The following is a 16,070-nucleotide window of genomic DNA, read 5'->3' on the forward strand; positions in this document are numbered from 1 at the left end:
AAGCAGACTCTGTGCTGAGCACAGAGCAGGACATGGGGCTCCATCCCATGACCCTGAGATCACGACCTGAGTCAATATCAAGAGTTGGATGCTCAACTGACTGAGCCACCCAGGTCTCCCCCACCAACTAGTTTCTAAACTGTCTTCTACATCTCTCAGCATCATAAAATTACATAAGTAAATATGACTTTAGGAAAAGGACATGCCTATTTCTTCCAAATACCTCATCTTGTTTTATTCTAACCACATTCCTGTGAGATATATATCAATACTCTATTTTACAGGTGAATAATTCAGTCTTATTGACCCACACTAGTCCACCCACATAGAGCTAGTCTTTGAAAGCTAATCTGATCCTTGGTTTGTTGGACACTAGAGCTTGAGTTTTACCCAGGGTCCTACTTTGTTCATAGTAAGTGTTACCCACCTCGAAGGGCAGTACTGAAAAGACAACATGCAATGATGTATGACACAGGCCTTTGCAACACATGAAATTTCTGCATTTATCAGTGAAAGGTTCTGAGAGTTCAAACTTCAAGCTGACACTGTAATGGGGTGCTACTGGCCTTTGTGGATCTCGCAATATTTGAGGGAGAGACAGACATAAACCAAAGAGACATGTGTCCTTAAGTTTTAAGAGAAGAGCTCAGTACCTGATACATCGGGAATGCAAATATACTTGTGAGGACATGTTAGATGTGGGGGGTGGGCCTTAATTCTGTGGCACAGAGAAATCCCATGAAGAGAAGACAGAAAGATTATGGTGTGTTCAAAGGAGCAAATGTGAGTTTGAATGGTTGTGGATGGCATGCACAGAAGAGATGGGGTTAGAGAATCAGTGAGAGCCATGATGGGCCTGAAATGCTCTGGTATTTGGTACCATTGCAAGATTCAAAAAGTCCCCCGAAGGAATCGGACAAAAGGATCAGGGAATGGGGAGAGTTTTCCTTGGACAACAGAGTTTCCGTGATACCGCATACCCAAACACCTATTCTATCTATGCGGAAGACCGGTGGTCTTCCTGGACGATAAGAGGCAGAAGGTTTGCTTACATGTGGGGCTTAGGAAAGATGAGGGTCCATATCTGGGGCAGCTGCTGCCCCTCTCAACTGTATCTCCTTGGCAAATGTCTGCAGAAGGCAGGAGAGGAACTACAGAAGGGAAGTCTTGGAGTTTTGGAGAGGGTTACCTAAGCACAGAGCTGGTGCACCCTCTATTCTTGAAACACACAGAGACGCACAGATCAGTTCACACTGGGGCAAATGCAGGGCAATACGTAAGGGCATGCAAAAAAGAGGAACATAATCTGAGTGCCTAATAGATGCCAATAAATGCACACATTTTGCATTACATCATCAATTTTTGTATTACTGAATCTTAAGAGACAGAAATTAGTCTACACCCACGAATAGATACATAGATGGGTATGTAGGTAGGTAAATAGTGCATGGATGGAGGATGAAGTTAACATTTGATGAGTATCTCCCTGACTGCAGAATATATACCCGCTTTCCATCACCCTGCTTGACACTCTGAGCATCTCTTTTCCTTACAGCAATAGAAAAGTGGAATCACTGAATCACTACTCTGATTTCCACTGTGCAATTCCAGAGAATAGACACCTTGATTTTTTTCTGGTAGGAACAAAAAGCCCTGCGTTCTCATAAAAATGTGTTTGTGAATGAAGCGAGCAGCCTGAACATAGCAGGGAAATGAACGGGTGGTGAAGTAATAACACTGTTATTACTTCATTAATATTACCTTCAGCTGCATCTTTCGGTAAGTTAAATGCTACTCTCTTTCTCAAAAGCTAAGTTAGCATGCTACCACTTGTTTTCTGAAGGATCCATATTTGCGATGTTAACTGATTCCACTCACAACAAGAACTCGGCTTTAAAATACCTCATCAAGTGCCCTCACGGCAGGATTTACAAGGCCCAGAACCAGTGAGCGTACAGGTGGCATTTGCCATGGTAAACATCCATAGCTGCTGAAAGATAATCCAGGAACAGCTTAGCATGATTATTTTTGCCTAATTCTCATTGTGTAACAAGCAGAGTTACCCTGGGGCACACACAGCGGTCTGGCTCCTGTCTCTCCTGCTCACCCCTCATTAATTCTGTTTAGCTTGTTGTCTTCCTCGTATCAACATTCATTTGGTGTTCATGGGGAGTCAAGTGTGAGATAGAAATGGGTCAGAAGGGGGTCACACCTCTCTGTGCTCATGGCTCCAAACCCAGGGTTAACAGATAAAATACTGAAGACAGAGTGAATCTGAATTTTATGTAAGTTTTTATATAGATGCGACACGTGCATTTCATCCAACATATCTACACTAAATCATTACTTGTTGAGTATCTGAAAGTCAAATGTAAATGTAGGGTCCTGCATTTTTATTTGCTCAGTCTGGCAACCCTGCCCACAGTGCTGTTTTATGCCTGAGGCCCTTGTTGAGTGCATCAGTAGGCTCCAAGCCCAGGACAGAGGCAGTAAAGAGAGACTATAATCACATTTGCAGGAACATGCCGTCTTCTCTGGTGGCATGTTCTGGTGGGGCAGGATGATGGGAGGAGCTCAAGCTCTGGAGATATCTGATCTGAATCATAACTTCATCTTTATAACATATCAGTTGAGCATGCTGCTTTTACTTCCGTCCATCTTGTTTCTTCATGTGTGCAATGAGAAAAAAATTTTACCTCATTAGTCCTTTTTAGAATAACTTTCTTTGCCCTAGCATCCTCTGTCTTTGTCTGTCATAATGGCAGCCTCAGTGATGCCCCAGTCTGAATACAGAGAGCTTCCTTGAATATATACCAAGTAGCTCTTCAAATCTGAGTACTAAAATACAGGATCAGTTTTTCCTGCACCAAAAATTCAGTCGCTCAGATGATGGGAATTTTCTTTACCACATATTTGAGATTTCTAATAACTTTGAAAGATTAAGTGAGATAACTCATGTGAAATTAACTACCATGCCCATAAGTCACATTAATAGTTTGTGAGTATTAATTCCCTTCCTTCCATTTCTTATAAGTGTTAGTAAGCTTTATCAGTATTATTCAACAAAATCAAGTGAATGAACCCTCAGAAGAGTGAGTGCAACATCCAAGTGGGTAGCTTCACTGGACAAGCCAAGTTTACTTGACGTCCTTCATTGTATCTGATCCTGTTAGATATATTAATGGAGGGAATGCAGCCAGCCTGCACAACCAGGTTGAAGATCTAAAGACACCTCTTTAGAACCATATTCTAAAAAGAGAAGCTTTTATAGACATTACTCTAGAGAGAGCTGAGTCTGAAAACAAAGCTAACATTCCATGGAATGTCATGGAAAATGGTTCCTATTCTCTAAGATAACTCCAGAGTCCCTACTTTCTAAGGTATAAAAGTTAGCATACAGTAAAGAAGAGAACATTAATGTTCAATTTCCTTTTTCCAGAGGAATCAGAGTGATATAGACAACCTAAAGGCAAACCTCAGAGAGCATATGGGTCAGAAATCCTCATCAGTCAAGCTGCTCCCAGGAGGAACAGGAGTCAGAAAGAGCTCATTTTGATTAGCACTTAATAAGCACCAGGATTTGTGCTAAGCACTTTATATGCTTCATGGGTTGAGATCTGCACAACAACCCAATGAAATTGGTAATGCCATCATCGCTCTTACACAGACCAGTTACTCCAGGATTAGAGATGATAAATCCCTTATCCCAAGTCATACATACACTAAATGGTGGAGCCAGAATTAAACCAAATCTTTCTGTCCCTTTAGGCCACAGTTTCTCACCACATGCGCAGAGACCTCCTACATCAGAATCATGTTAAATACCGGGAATCTGATCAATCCCATAACTACCTAATCTTAGCCTTATCTGAGGCTAAGAAGAGGAATGGACATTTGCAACAAGTGCCTAGTGCCTAGGATGAAAGCTAAAGCCGAGAGTTCTTGAATTACGTTATTCTGTCTGCCCGAGAGTCTTCCATTATTCTCAGTATCTCAAACTGCCACTACGACACTAACAGAAAACATGGACTTAGGAGTGAGAACAACAATTCATGAACTATTCTGTAAGTACTTACCTGGTCAGTCAGTGTCCTCTATGATTATTGGCCCACTTTGAGGGCTGCACACAACACCTGAGTACGCTGAAAGCTACACTTCTGAGAAGTCCTCAGAGGCCACTTACTGTTTCAACAGGGGAAATCTCCAGAAAGAATATTGGTGACTGACTGAGAGTTATCTAGAACTAAACCATAGGGCCTTGGGTTTCATTGATATTTTGCTTATAGATTTTTTCAATCATTTAATTAAATTAAGAGTTAAGGAAACCATACACCATTTAAATTCAATTTAAAATTAATTCAATAAATATTCAGTGAGGTCTTATAATAATGCTAAGCAATGGACTGGAGTTGCAACAATGAGTAAGTTCTCACAGAGCTTGTTTTCCAGACTCATAATAAAAAGTAGACAAATAAACAAGTTAGTAATAAAGGTTTATGGAAGAAATAGAAGCTAATATGAATGAGATGGGAAATACATATAATAGGATGGCAAAGGAAAGTCTCTTAGGAAGTCTACTTGAACTGAAGGCTTTATGATGAGGAGGAAGCATGTGCAGATAAACAGTATAGCTAGTACTAGAAGAACAACCTGTGCAAAGGCCCTGAGGTTGACAGAGGGACAAGGAGAAGACTGATAACAGAAACAGTGAGTTGGAATGAGAGTGGTAGGAAGTGAAGTCAGAGAGCTAGGCAGTACCAGATCATGGAGGACTTGGCACGGTAACATATGGTATCTGTATTTAATTCTAAATCCATGAGAGAGTTTTACACTGGGGAACGACATGATCTAATTTCATTTTAAATAAAAACTTGTATGTAATTTAAATTAAATTTATAATGCAAATTGCCTATGCTAATAACCAATATTTCCTCCACCAAGTCATCTCCTTTTGGTCCTGTTTATTGTAACATCCTTATTAGGATGTTTCTTCCTCTGCCCACAGAAATTCTACCCTCTGCTCAAAGATCCAATCAAAGTTCACTGTGTCCCTGGTTCTGCTAATTGTTCCTCATCCCTACAGCCTCCCGAGGTGTTCTGCCCTTGCCTCTTTCCCTGTGCCTGACAGAGACTAAACGGAAATTCGTCTTTATAATGCCCACAGTGTTATTCAAAGAGTGAGCATTTGGTGAATATTTGGAGTAAACTTTGAGCTTGGCCCATTAGCTGGGGTTTCACACAAGATGCCTCCAGGCAAGTTCTGCAGACAGCTACTGCCACCGTAAACTAATCTGATCTTTCCCTGCTGGAAACCTCTGAAGGCTTTCTTTCACAATGAGATAAAATCATACATCTTTCCAAGGGCGGATAGAGCCATCATAATTTGCTCTAACCTAATTACCAGCCACCTTACCGACCACACTCTCTTTTAGGTGTATTGTGTTTTTCCAGTAGCCCGAGACTCCTCACCATTTTGAAAATCCCTGTCCTCATTCACCTCTTATTGGTAACCTGTGTTCTTCCTTGTCCCCTTTCCTCATATTTCCTGCTGCCATCCCCCAAATGTGGGACTACGCTTTATTCTTCCACATAAAGATGTCTGCAACTGTTCTAAGGAGATGTGGGTGCTCCTTCCTCTGTGCTCTTTCTCCTAGAATTTATGAGAGTATTTTTCTGAAATCCTAGTTCTATGAAATAGGCTTCTCTGGAAAAACATTCACAAAATATTGCCTACTCTAGCCTTCTCTCCAAGACTAATGGATGGGTAGAATTATACTGAAGGCTTTGTAAAATCATGCATCAGAAGTATAGAACATAGTACTTCCAACATGGATGTGAACTCACACCCTATTTATGTGTGTGAGTACGGAACACATGTTAGCATCCTGCAACTGTTTAGGAATCCAGAGCTTGCCTTTTGTAAAACAAAAAAGACCAAAAACCCCTAATTAAAGTCCTTTTTTTTGCACTGAACTGCAATAATTCATTTACAAGTCTGTTCCCCACACTGAAGTGTGAACTTCTTGAGAATCTGTCTTATCTGTCTCATTATGACTCTGGCGTGGGAAGGGTGAGCTCCCAAAGGGGCTCCACACATTCTGACTGAACAGTTGATCGAGGAGAACTAGTATTATCGTCACTTTGCTGCATCTTTAAATATTCTATCCATCATTCTTTTTTTTTTTTAATCTCTCCAATGCAAAACTTCATCTGACTTCTGAAGCATTTGTCATGGAGAACTGAATATAACAGTGTGTTTGTTTTTGTTTGTTTGTTTGTTTTATCTTGTTTTTAAGATTTTATTTATTTTTTAGAGAGAGAGAGAGAAAGAGCACGAAGTGGGGGAGAAGAAGAGGGAGGGGAGAAGCGGACTCCTCGCTGATGAGGCAGTATACCCTAGGATCATGACCTGAGCCCAAGGCCAAGGCTGAACCCCCTGAGCCACCCAAGCGCCCTCCATTTTGTTTCCTAACCTCATTGGGAATTACTTTGCAGTGACAATCTGAACACCTTTGTTGCTGTTTTTTCTAGCACACTTACGAAGATCTTTGGAACCTACTATGAACTTATGCACATTTTAGATTAACTGGCATATATATGTAATCTACTTGACACCGGTTAAGATCTTACATTCTGTTGAGTCTAATTTGACAATCCAAAAATCCGGTCCTTTCTGTTACATCTTAATTTTCTCTATCCAAGAAAATAGCAGTTACTGCTTATAAAAGTTCAAAAAAATTTAAGTGTTTGAGCTATGGTTTTATTTCCCATTAACAAAAAATATTGCCCTAGAAGCAACTAGAAGATCCAGTCATGGCTGATCTTAATCCTATGTATAGCACTTCATTAGCTCCAAATTTCCCATCATTAAATTAATATAATCTATTCTTCATCATATTATAGAAGAAGTTCACAGAAATCTATCCACCTTTTTCTGTAGTCTACATGAAACTCCTCTTCAGCAGCTTTATGAAAAATTATAATATTAACCTGACAAAAATGTAGTCATCCTATGCCAGCTTTCAGTGAAAAGCACTGTATTTCTGAATTTTTTACAACAAATACTTTTCTCAGTGTCCGTAAATAAAATTTAATTAGCCAATTTTAGAATCTGATCTACAGAAGTATTTACAGAAATGTCCACTTTCTCTTTTGTAGAAATCATATTACTATATCTGCATATTTTCCAGTATATCTCTTAGTTATAGCCATTCCTCAAAGAAGACCACTGCAAGCTTTTATTCTGACCTGAAAATTCCGTCAGATTTTAATTTACTTCACTTACAGTCATAACTGCTTCTCTTTTACTTCTAACCATTGGAGGTACCAATACGTGCTAATGACTAGTCTCAGGCTAATCATAATATATATTATATTATCAAAATGTTATAATACCAAAATATTATCCCAGCATACGCAGTGAGGCAAACTTCAGAACAATCAAACCAAATTGAGATATCTCTTCATTCAAAAAGAAAGAAAGAAAGAAAGAAAACAAAAAAAAAAAGAGAAAAAAGAAAAATACTTGAAGGGTTTCATGATTAGAAGCTGAACTATTAGCACTTGCACTAAGACCTATGTTAAAAAAAAAAAATCCTGTAAAGAGAGGGAGTGACCCTATTGCTAAAGAGAAAAATAACTTAAGAAATAAGATTGTATAAATGTTTCTTTAGCAGAATCTTGGGGGAAGTCATTGGAGAGATGGCTTTACTCACTATTCCATTTGGCAAATGTCTCCTATCAGAGGAGCTGGATGTGTAATGCCTTTATACCCCAGTGGCATTCAACAGTTTGACCACCTGACTAATGTCACTCAACACAGTCTGTAATTACCAAGAAACCTTCAAATACAACGAATTTCTGTAGTTTTCCTACGGGAGACTATGACAACCAGCCAAGGTGAACCTTTTTGTGCACCTGGCAGTTATAATTTTGAATGTAAAGCTAATGATGGGCATCTGGTTCAATTTTCATTTTCTCATAGCTTGGATAATGTGGGTTATCACCCAAATTCTTATAACCTCATGGTACTTGGAAAAATATTACCTTCAACCCTTAGGATTAACTTCATAGCCACTTGAAACATTGCCAGGGTGATCACAAAGCCCTTATTGTGGGATATGCCCAACAGTAAGGCACTGGCAGAATTCAAGAGCTCTAAAAGAAGGTGGATTTAGGTTCAAATCCTGTATTTGTCATTTCCTTGCTTTTATAAGAGAGATTTCAGCTAAACAGACCTCAGTTTTGTCATTTACAACATAAGGATATACAGACTTCCTATCTTATTCATTGTTTTTACTTTTTAAAGTGAAATGAGATGATCTAAATTTTGAGGCCCATGTCAAGTATTAAATAATGTTAACTTATGACTCTGCCACATCTAATTTCTCATGTAGTTTAATATGGCAAAGGGCATAAAAAAGTAAACAAACATTCTTGATTGCACCCCCTCTGCAAACAAATATACAGACACATTAATCCATAAGTTACCATTTTGTTTGATTTAAAAAAAAAAACATGATATACTCAAATGAATGAAAACAGTTTTGTTCTGCATAAGTTGGAAATTTCAGCACAGAGGAAGAGAATCGTCACTTCTGTATCTCTAATGCCAATTCACAAATTTGGGCATATACATGAATTCATTTGACTGACATACCAGCCTTTTAGATTTAAAGGAATACACACCAAATCACTCATAATAAGCATTATCGTTTTCAGGAAAATATCCCCACTTCATATCATCCAGACAGAATTAGAAACTAGACACTTCTCAGAAGATTATCTTCAGTTTTTACTGAGATATATCAAAACAATTATTTTACACAACAGAATGAAGAGATGCTCAATATATTGTGAAGTTTGAAATAATGACCTTATCAATTCTAAAACTATACACATATTTTAGACCATGGAGTTTGAATATAACACATTTCTAAGACTTTCCTTACAGCAAGCTCAGAATTTCATCCTTTTTGCCTTTTTTTTAAAACTTCAAAATACAGAGATTATTCTAGAATGACTTTTTCGGATTTTAGTTAAGAATCTCCTTTTCCCAAGTTCTATAAACCTTTTGATTAAAAAAAAATTATGCTAGGGTTTACTCAATCAAAATCTGCATAAATATATCGTGTTGTCCTTAAAACAATGTCAAATCACAAACAAGACATTTAACTGACAGAGTTCCTTTTATTTTTCCATATGAGAATGAAAAAAATTTGCATGAGAGATCTCCCACACAATCTTCAGCTCTCCCTGTGGTTTGCTAATATGTTTACAAGTGGCATTGCACCTGCTTTTATACAAACATCTTTGATGCCTACAGCATCCAATGCATCAGGGCATTGTCAAAGAAATAGCTGCATAACAAAGAGCTCAAATGGATATAATGAGATACGCTCCCTGATTGAGCATCTGACATTGCAGTGAGATAGTTCTCAGATGAGAAATCCCTCTTCATGATCAATGCGCCTTCCAAACTTTGGCCAGTCTGACATGCCCTTTGGCCATCTGTCTCCTCTGGACCTTTGGGAAGATTTCTCAATGAGTGTTTGTGCTTACGGTGTGTGTCTACTCCATCTCCTGATCTTTTCACTCTGTGTGGAAAACTGTGAACATCTGACCTTAAAAAACCTCCATTTTCCCTCATGCATGCATGATGAGTAGATTAAGTCATTAATTCGAGAAACATTTTTTTGAATACCGACTTAGTATAAACTGACTTTATATATATATTTTTTTTACAAACACAATTTGGTGTTTTCACGTACCTTCAAATTCCTGACCTATTTATATCAGTTAACTTTATTTTTGTAAACTGATACTGTATTCCAGGGCAGTATTTGTTGTTGGTATGTCCATTGTACTGATCCCAAAAACATCATTAAGAAAAATTCATGAATATAACTAAGCAAAAGTCCTTTTGAATGCTGACAGTTTTATGGACATTAGGTTTAGCATGGCTTATATGATAATTATTCCTTAAAATTAATAAATCAACTCAGAAAAAGCTTTTTGGTTAAGTGTTTTTACTGGACTTGATACGCTTTCTTTGGTCCTAAAGTAGTGACTCTAGGGAGCTTATGGACCCAGACAGGGAGACTAAAATAGCAAGTCCCACCCTAATGTGGAAATAATACAGAGCTGGGACAGATTTGGACTATGGCATCACTCAATACAGTTTATCCAATTTGGCTGGTACTCAGTTTACATGTCTCCTACCCCAGGAAGCTGTCTCTGAATTTCCCAAAACACATTTAGATGCTTTTTTAAAATTCTGTTTTTTTTTCCTTTATTATACCTTGCCTATGTCATCTTGATAGCATTTGTTAATTACCTCAATTATGCATAGCTTTTTTTTAGTTTCAGAGCCTTTGGGCATTAAAGGATGTGGCTTATATGTCTACATCTTCAGTATCTTATACATCTGGCATACAGTAAGTGTGAGAAGTGTACGTTGATTAAATAATAGCTGGACTCTTATTGAGTCATATGATTTGGCATTCCTGCTTTAAATAGGAATTTATTAAACTGTATAAAGTATTCAGCTTTTGTGTCTGATCAATAACACAAACTTGGCCACTGGGAATACAAAGACTTGGGGGAAAGAGCTCTGTGCTTCATATCATCATTTTGTGATGTGAGCTCCAACTGAAGGAAAGATGAAATTAACATTGCCCAAAGTAAAAATGATGAAAGTTGAGAAGAAAGCTATTCTAGAACTCATTAAAACAGAACTGACACTGATCATTTTAGGTACTCCAACATACCGTTGTGATTAAGTTTATAGAGACTATGCCTACATTTCTGCTTCCCAGCTGTGTTTATGCTATAGAGGTCATATTACTGGGATATAAGGTAGTAAACTTCGGTGGAAGGAATTTTACTCATATGGACTCTAAAATCACAAGTTAATATTTTGTTATATGAAAATATATGTTACCATAGCAACAAACAGAATTTTACTTATTCAGTTAGAATATGGATAGGGGTGAACACTAACAGGAACTAGTAAGGCCAGTGGAAACAGTTCATTCACTAACCTATTCACCATTTCAAACAAGCCTTTATTAGTTGTTATTATCTGTACACATGCTACATATTCCTTTCTGACTTCTTGCCCAACCCCTTCTATATAAGACAATCTCTACTGCCAGAGTCAAATATTCATACATGGAGAACTCATTCATATAAGGCTTTATAGCTACAATTTGACACCAAGTTTTTAAAGACTCACTATAACATTAGTCTTGAGATTCATATAGATGAACTACACAATTATCTATTATTTTTCACCTACCAGTAACTGAAGTCTTGTAAATGTTTTAACACAGATTTTTTAAACACATACCTTGGTTCTATAGCAAATTGTCACCATAAGGTAACTATATTACTGGAGGTCCTTAGGAAAAGCCCAATAGGATGGTGATAGGTCCATTTTTTTTCCCAAGTTATAATCAACATCAATACAGTAATTTTTTGCTTACCTAACCATGGCCATACCACTTGTGAAGTCTGAAGCTAGCCCAGACCCACATACCAGCTTTTTGGTGTTCCCTATATATGCAGTCATTCTATTATATAACTTTTCTAATCTCTATTCTCAAAGCCTGCAATCACCACAATCCAGTGGGTACAAATTTCTGTATCCACTAGAGCCAGTACCCACTATCCACAAAGTGACTGTTGATGCCCAGACTTCCACGTTGCTAATCCCCACCATCACTGGTAAATGAGGATAGTACAAGCCACATATCCTTCTCACAATTTATACTCTTCTACATGACCCTGCCCATAATTTTCTGTAATTCTTGGCCCATATGACTATAGTCTCCTCTCCATGCCAACAACATGCTCAAGTACTCTCATTGATTACATTCAGGTAGCTAGCCTTTTGTCACTTCCTTCCACATCTACCTTTCATTCCATGATGCTTCATTAGATCATTATCCTGAATTTCATTGCCCTTATGATTTTTCATCTCATCTCTTCTACCAAAACCCCAAGCCTGCAGGAATTGAGCTGTCTGCTTTTTCTGTGATATAATACCCAAATAATAGAACACTAATGAAAAATACCACACAACAGGGAAGATCAATTCCAGTATAAATATTAAATTACTAAGCTCTAATCAACCCTAAAAACTTCCAGCAGTACACTACGAACTTGACATCTTCTCTCAATATATCAGAGGTACCCAGAACTCAACATTTCCAAACCTAATCTAGTAAGACATTTCCCATAAATCTGTTCTTCTTCCAGTGTTCTTTTTCAGTAAATGGGCCCAACTTTAATTTAAATAGGCGAACTATGAACCTTGCATCATCTGTGATAATCTCCCATTTCTAATCTTCAAATTAATTCTCCTCAAATACTTATGTTGACACCATGTACTAAATATCTCTCATTTTTCCCATATCTTCCACAATCACACTAGTCTAAGCTAGTAGCATCTTGCCTAAAAGGTCTTAGGAAACTCTCAACTGTATACCTACTGGTTTATTACTTTTTACCTGTAAGCTTACTAGACTGTGTCATTGGACCAGGTTTTTTTGTCCATTTTTACACCTTTTCTGTCTCTAATACTTAGCATTTTTTCTTATTGTAAGCACTTGATAATTATTTGCTGAATGAATGGGTGAATAGATAAATGATACAATTAAATTTATAAACATTATCACAATAACCACATTTACATATCAAGTATTAATATGTATGTTATATAAGAGAAAAATCTGAAGTTCGACAAAAGCCAAACAAGTAAAGAATTATTAATTTGGATTTCAAGTTTAGGTCTTCTCAATTTCACTAATTTTAACTCCCGAGATCCCTCCATTTTAGCACCATGATATATATCAAACCAATGGAATGTTTTTATTTTTTTTTTTTAATTTTTTATTTTACTTATGAAATCAACTCAGAAAAGTATGTTCAATTCTTGGTGTAATTATCTATGAACATAACAATAATAATAACAATAATAATAGTTCCTGAATATAATAATAATTCTGTGGAAGACATCCTAATGCTTTTAAAAATATACCATTCACAGTAACTACTTTCACAAGAAATAATTTAATTTTGTAAAGGGAAATATTTACAAGGGTCATACTCCAAACTGATTGATACTAAAATGTATACAAAGTAGGCATCATGCAAAAGGATAAGAAACTAGAGCAGAAAATAATAAAGCTAACATATTTAAGCCATCACTATTATTTTCATTTATTGAGTGTTTGCCTTCTTGTAGACATTGTGCTAAGCAATTTACATGTGCAGTAAAATAAGAACTATTTTACAGATAAGAAAATTGAGAAATAGAGCAAACAAAGCTAGAAGCCAAATCCAACCTTTGTATGATTCCAGAGCTGCACTTAACATTCAATTGCCTTCCCGATAAGTAGTTAAGTCTTTCATTTTGAGCCATTACTTAGTGAAAAATCAACAAAAACACTTTTTACTACTAACAGCATCTGATAATGAGACATTTCGATTATAATCAGATGGGGAAGGAGAACACTATACACATTATGAAACTAAGCTTTTTCTAGATATTTAAGGAGCAAATTGTTCAGTCTTACCCATGAATTCAATCCCCAAGTGGTCTGCTACACCAAAGTCAGCATGTGAGGAAGAGAAACAGAAAAAAGAGAAAAGATTAGGAAAAAATTGCACATGGAATTCAATGCTTCTAAGACTGACCTTTCAACCCAAAGAATATGTCTTTATTTTAGCAGCCATTTTTTGAGACAGATAATTTACAGATTGCCCACAATTAGGGGTGCTCTGAACACTGACTCATATTCCCCAATGGCCTGGAGCTATAGATGAAATAATATTGCATCAATTTCTAAGTAAGCTAAGTAAAAATTTGGCAAAAAGGAAAAGAAAAAAAAAAACAGGAAAGAAAAAGAAAAAAAAAGTTCCCACAAGGAATATCTGGTACTAAAGTTATTTTCAGAACTCACGATATTTTATATATTTATATTTATATATTTGTATTTATATATATTTACTTGTTCAATATAAATTAATCTGGATCTCTATGTTAATCATATGCCAGTAAAGACCTTCTGCATGAAACCTTAACCAGGCCCTCTTCACCTTCACAAAAATGCAATGATATTGGATTTTTTTCCCTCTTTTTTTGTTAGATGATAAACCTATGGTTCAGTGAGACTAAAGTCTTACACTGTCTCCTATGAAGCAGATCCAGGGCACAAATCCAGTCTGTCTGACCCATCAGTCTTAGGATGGTTAAACTTGGCAGTGCTTCCTATCAAAAATGCATGACAGATATGTCCACGTCTGTTTCCCATGCGTGTGGACAGCTGACCATTTTGACCCACTAATGCTACTGTCTGTCTGTGGTCACAGTGATAAACTGGGCCTGGCTATACTCAGGCATTCAACCACAGAGGTTTATTTAAATGTTGCTTTCTTAGGGCACCTGGGTGGCTCACTTTGTTAAGCGGCTGCCTTTGGCTCAGGTCAGGATCCCAGGATCCTGGGATTGAGCCCCACATCAGGCTCCTTGCTCAGCAGGGAGTTTGCTTCTCCCTCTCCCTCTCTTCTTCCTCTCTCTCTCTCTAGTGCTCATTCTTGCTCTCTCTCAAGTAAATAAATAAAATCTTAAAAAAATGGTGCTTTCTTTAAATCATTCGGTTATCCACTCATTCACTTTTAACCTCACTGTAGTATTTAATGATGATTTTTGTTGTAGTAATATATTTCTTAATGAGAATACATGAAAAACAAGTATTGCTACAATTGTATTTGTTTCTAAGATGAATTATTGGGCTTCCTTTTTTGAGTTTTCTATTTAGCAAAGAAGCTTTTCTTTTTAGAAAATATGCATTTAGTTATCTTGACTATTTTAATATCTTTCCTATTTGTAAATAATTCATTTTTTAATTTTATAGTGGCAAAGTATATACAACATGAAACTTGTCATTTTAACCATTTTGAATATACAATTTAGTGGCATTAATTACATTCATAATCCTGTACAACCATCACCACTGTATTTCCAAAACTTTTCCATCACTCCAAAGATAAACCGTACCCACAAAGCAATAATTTCTCATTTCCTTCTCCCCCAACCCCCAGTAACCTCCAATCTACTTTCTGTATTTATAAATTTGCCCACAAGTAGTTCATTTATAAGGCAAATAATCGAGACATGTCTTTTATAGAAAAAAAGATGGTAACTTTTTTTTTTAAGTTGATGCATTAGTTTCTCTCCATGGCATTTTTTGATTACTCACTATATACTATGATAGATGCCAAGCACACTTTCATGAGAAGACAGAATTTTTGTTCTCCAGTGATTCAGAAATCAGAGGGACCCCATAGACACAAAGAGCTGTTAATTCTTTGTAATAGTACTATCGTGGAAGACCAGAATGCATGCATTAGCAGGAGAGGCCAATGACCCATAAGCTTGCTCTTGGAAGAAACAATATGCCACGTGAAAGAACAGGATTGTAGAGAAGTTGCAAGACCATGTTTGGTTCTTGTGCGAATAAGCAGCTTCCTGATGGTATGCACTTGGGGCCCTGGAGGGAAAGCAGAGCTGCGTGCAGTATTTACACACAAGGATTTCAGTGAGATTAACCATCATGAAACTAAAGGGAAGAAAAAATAAGATTAGGAGTAAAAAACAAAACAAAACAAAAAAAGTTTGCAAACAATCAGAACAGATGTGTAGGAAAGAAGTCAGGAGAAGAAAGTATATAGAAATATGGGAACAGACCATGATGTCCATGGTATGACTGGGCAGTTAGAAAGCCATTAGCCCCTTAGCCTGGTTGAACAAGAATTCTCTAGGGAAACTGAGGTGACTCAGAAGTGTCTGTTTGTTTCGCCAGCAAAGAGAACCAAGAGTCACTCTTCATTCTTTCCCACAGCCTTGCCTGCTTCACTTCCAGATGCGATGAGGGATCCGGAGAATCAGGCTTTGTGAGTCTGGAGACTACACCAAGAAGTGAGTGTCATGCTTGGTAAACTGGAGAGCAATCCGAAGTTCTTATGCCACAATTAATTCAGGACCAGTAGAAGAGACAAACCAG

The 16,070-nt window shown here is 37.1% G+C and overlaps 1 protein-coding gene across 7 annotated transcripts in view; it reads right to left on the minus strand.

Moving 5' to 3' along the window:
• Window positions 1–16,070, minus strand: part of NRG3 (neuregulin 3) — a gene marked incomplete at both ends in the record, with an annotated part of 1,061,561 nt that overhangs the window by 117,126 nt on the left and 928,365 nt on the right. For 4 of the 7 annotated variants that reach the window (XM_080823073.1, XM_080823076.1, XM_080823072.1 and 1 more), the window contains one exon: window positions 13,581–13,607. In XM_080823073.1, the coding sequence (XP_080679199.1) occupies window positions 13,581–13,607 (27 nt within the window). The remainder of the gene's footprint in view (window positions 1–13,580; window positions 13,608–16,070) is intronic. The other 3 variants (XM_080823074.1, XM_080823078.1, XM_080823077.1) reach the window with 1 other exon arrangement.

The sequence above is a fragment of the Martes martes genome, assembly GCF_963455335.1.
Source record: "Martes martes genome assembly, chromosome: 14".
Taxonomy (NCBI): domain Eukaryota; kingdom Metazoa; phylum Chordata; class Mammalia; order Carnivora; family Mustelidae; genus Martes; species Martes martes.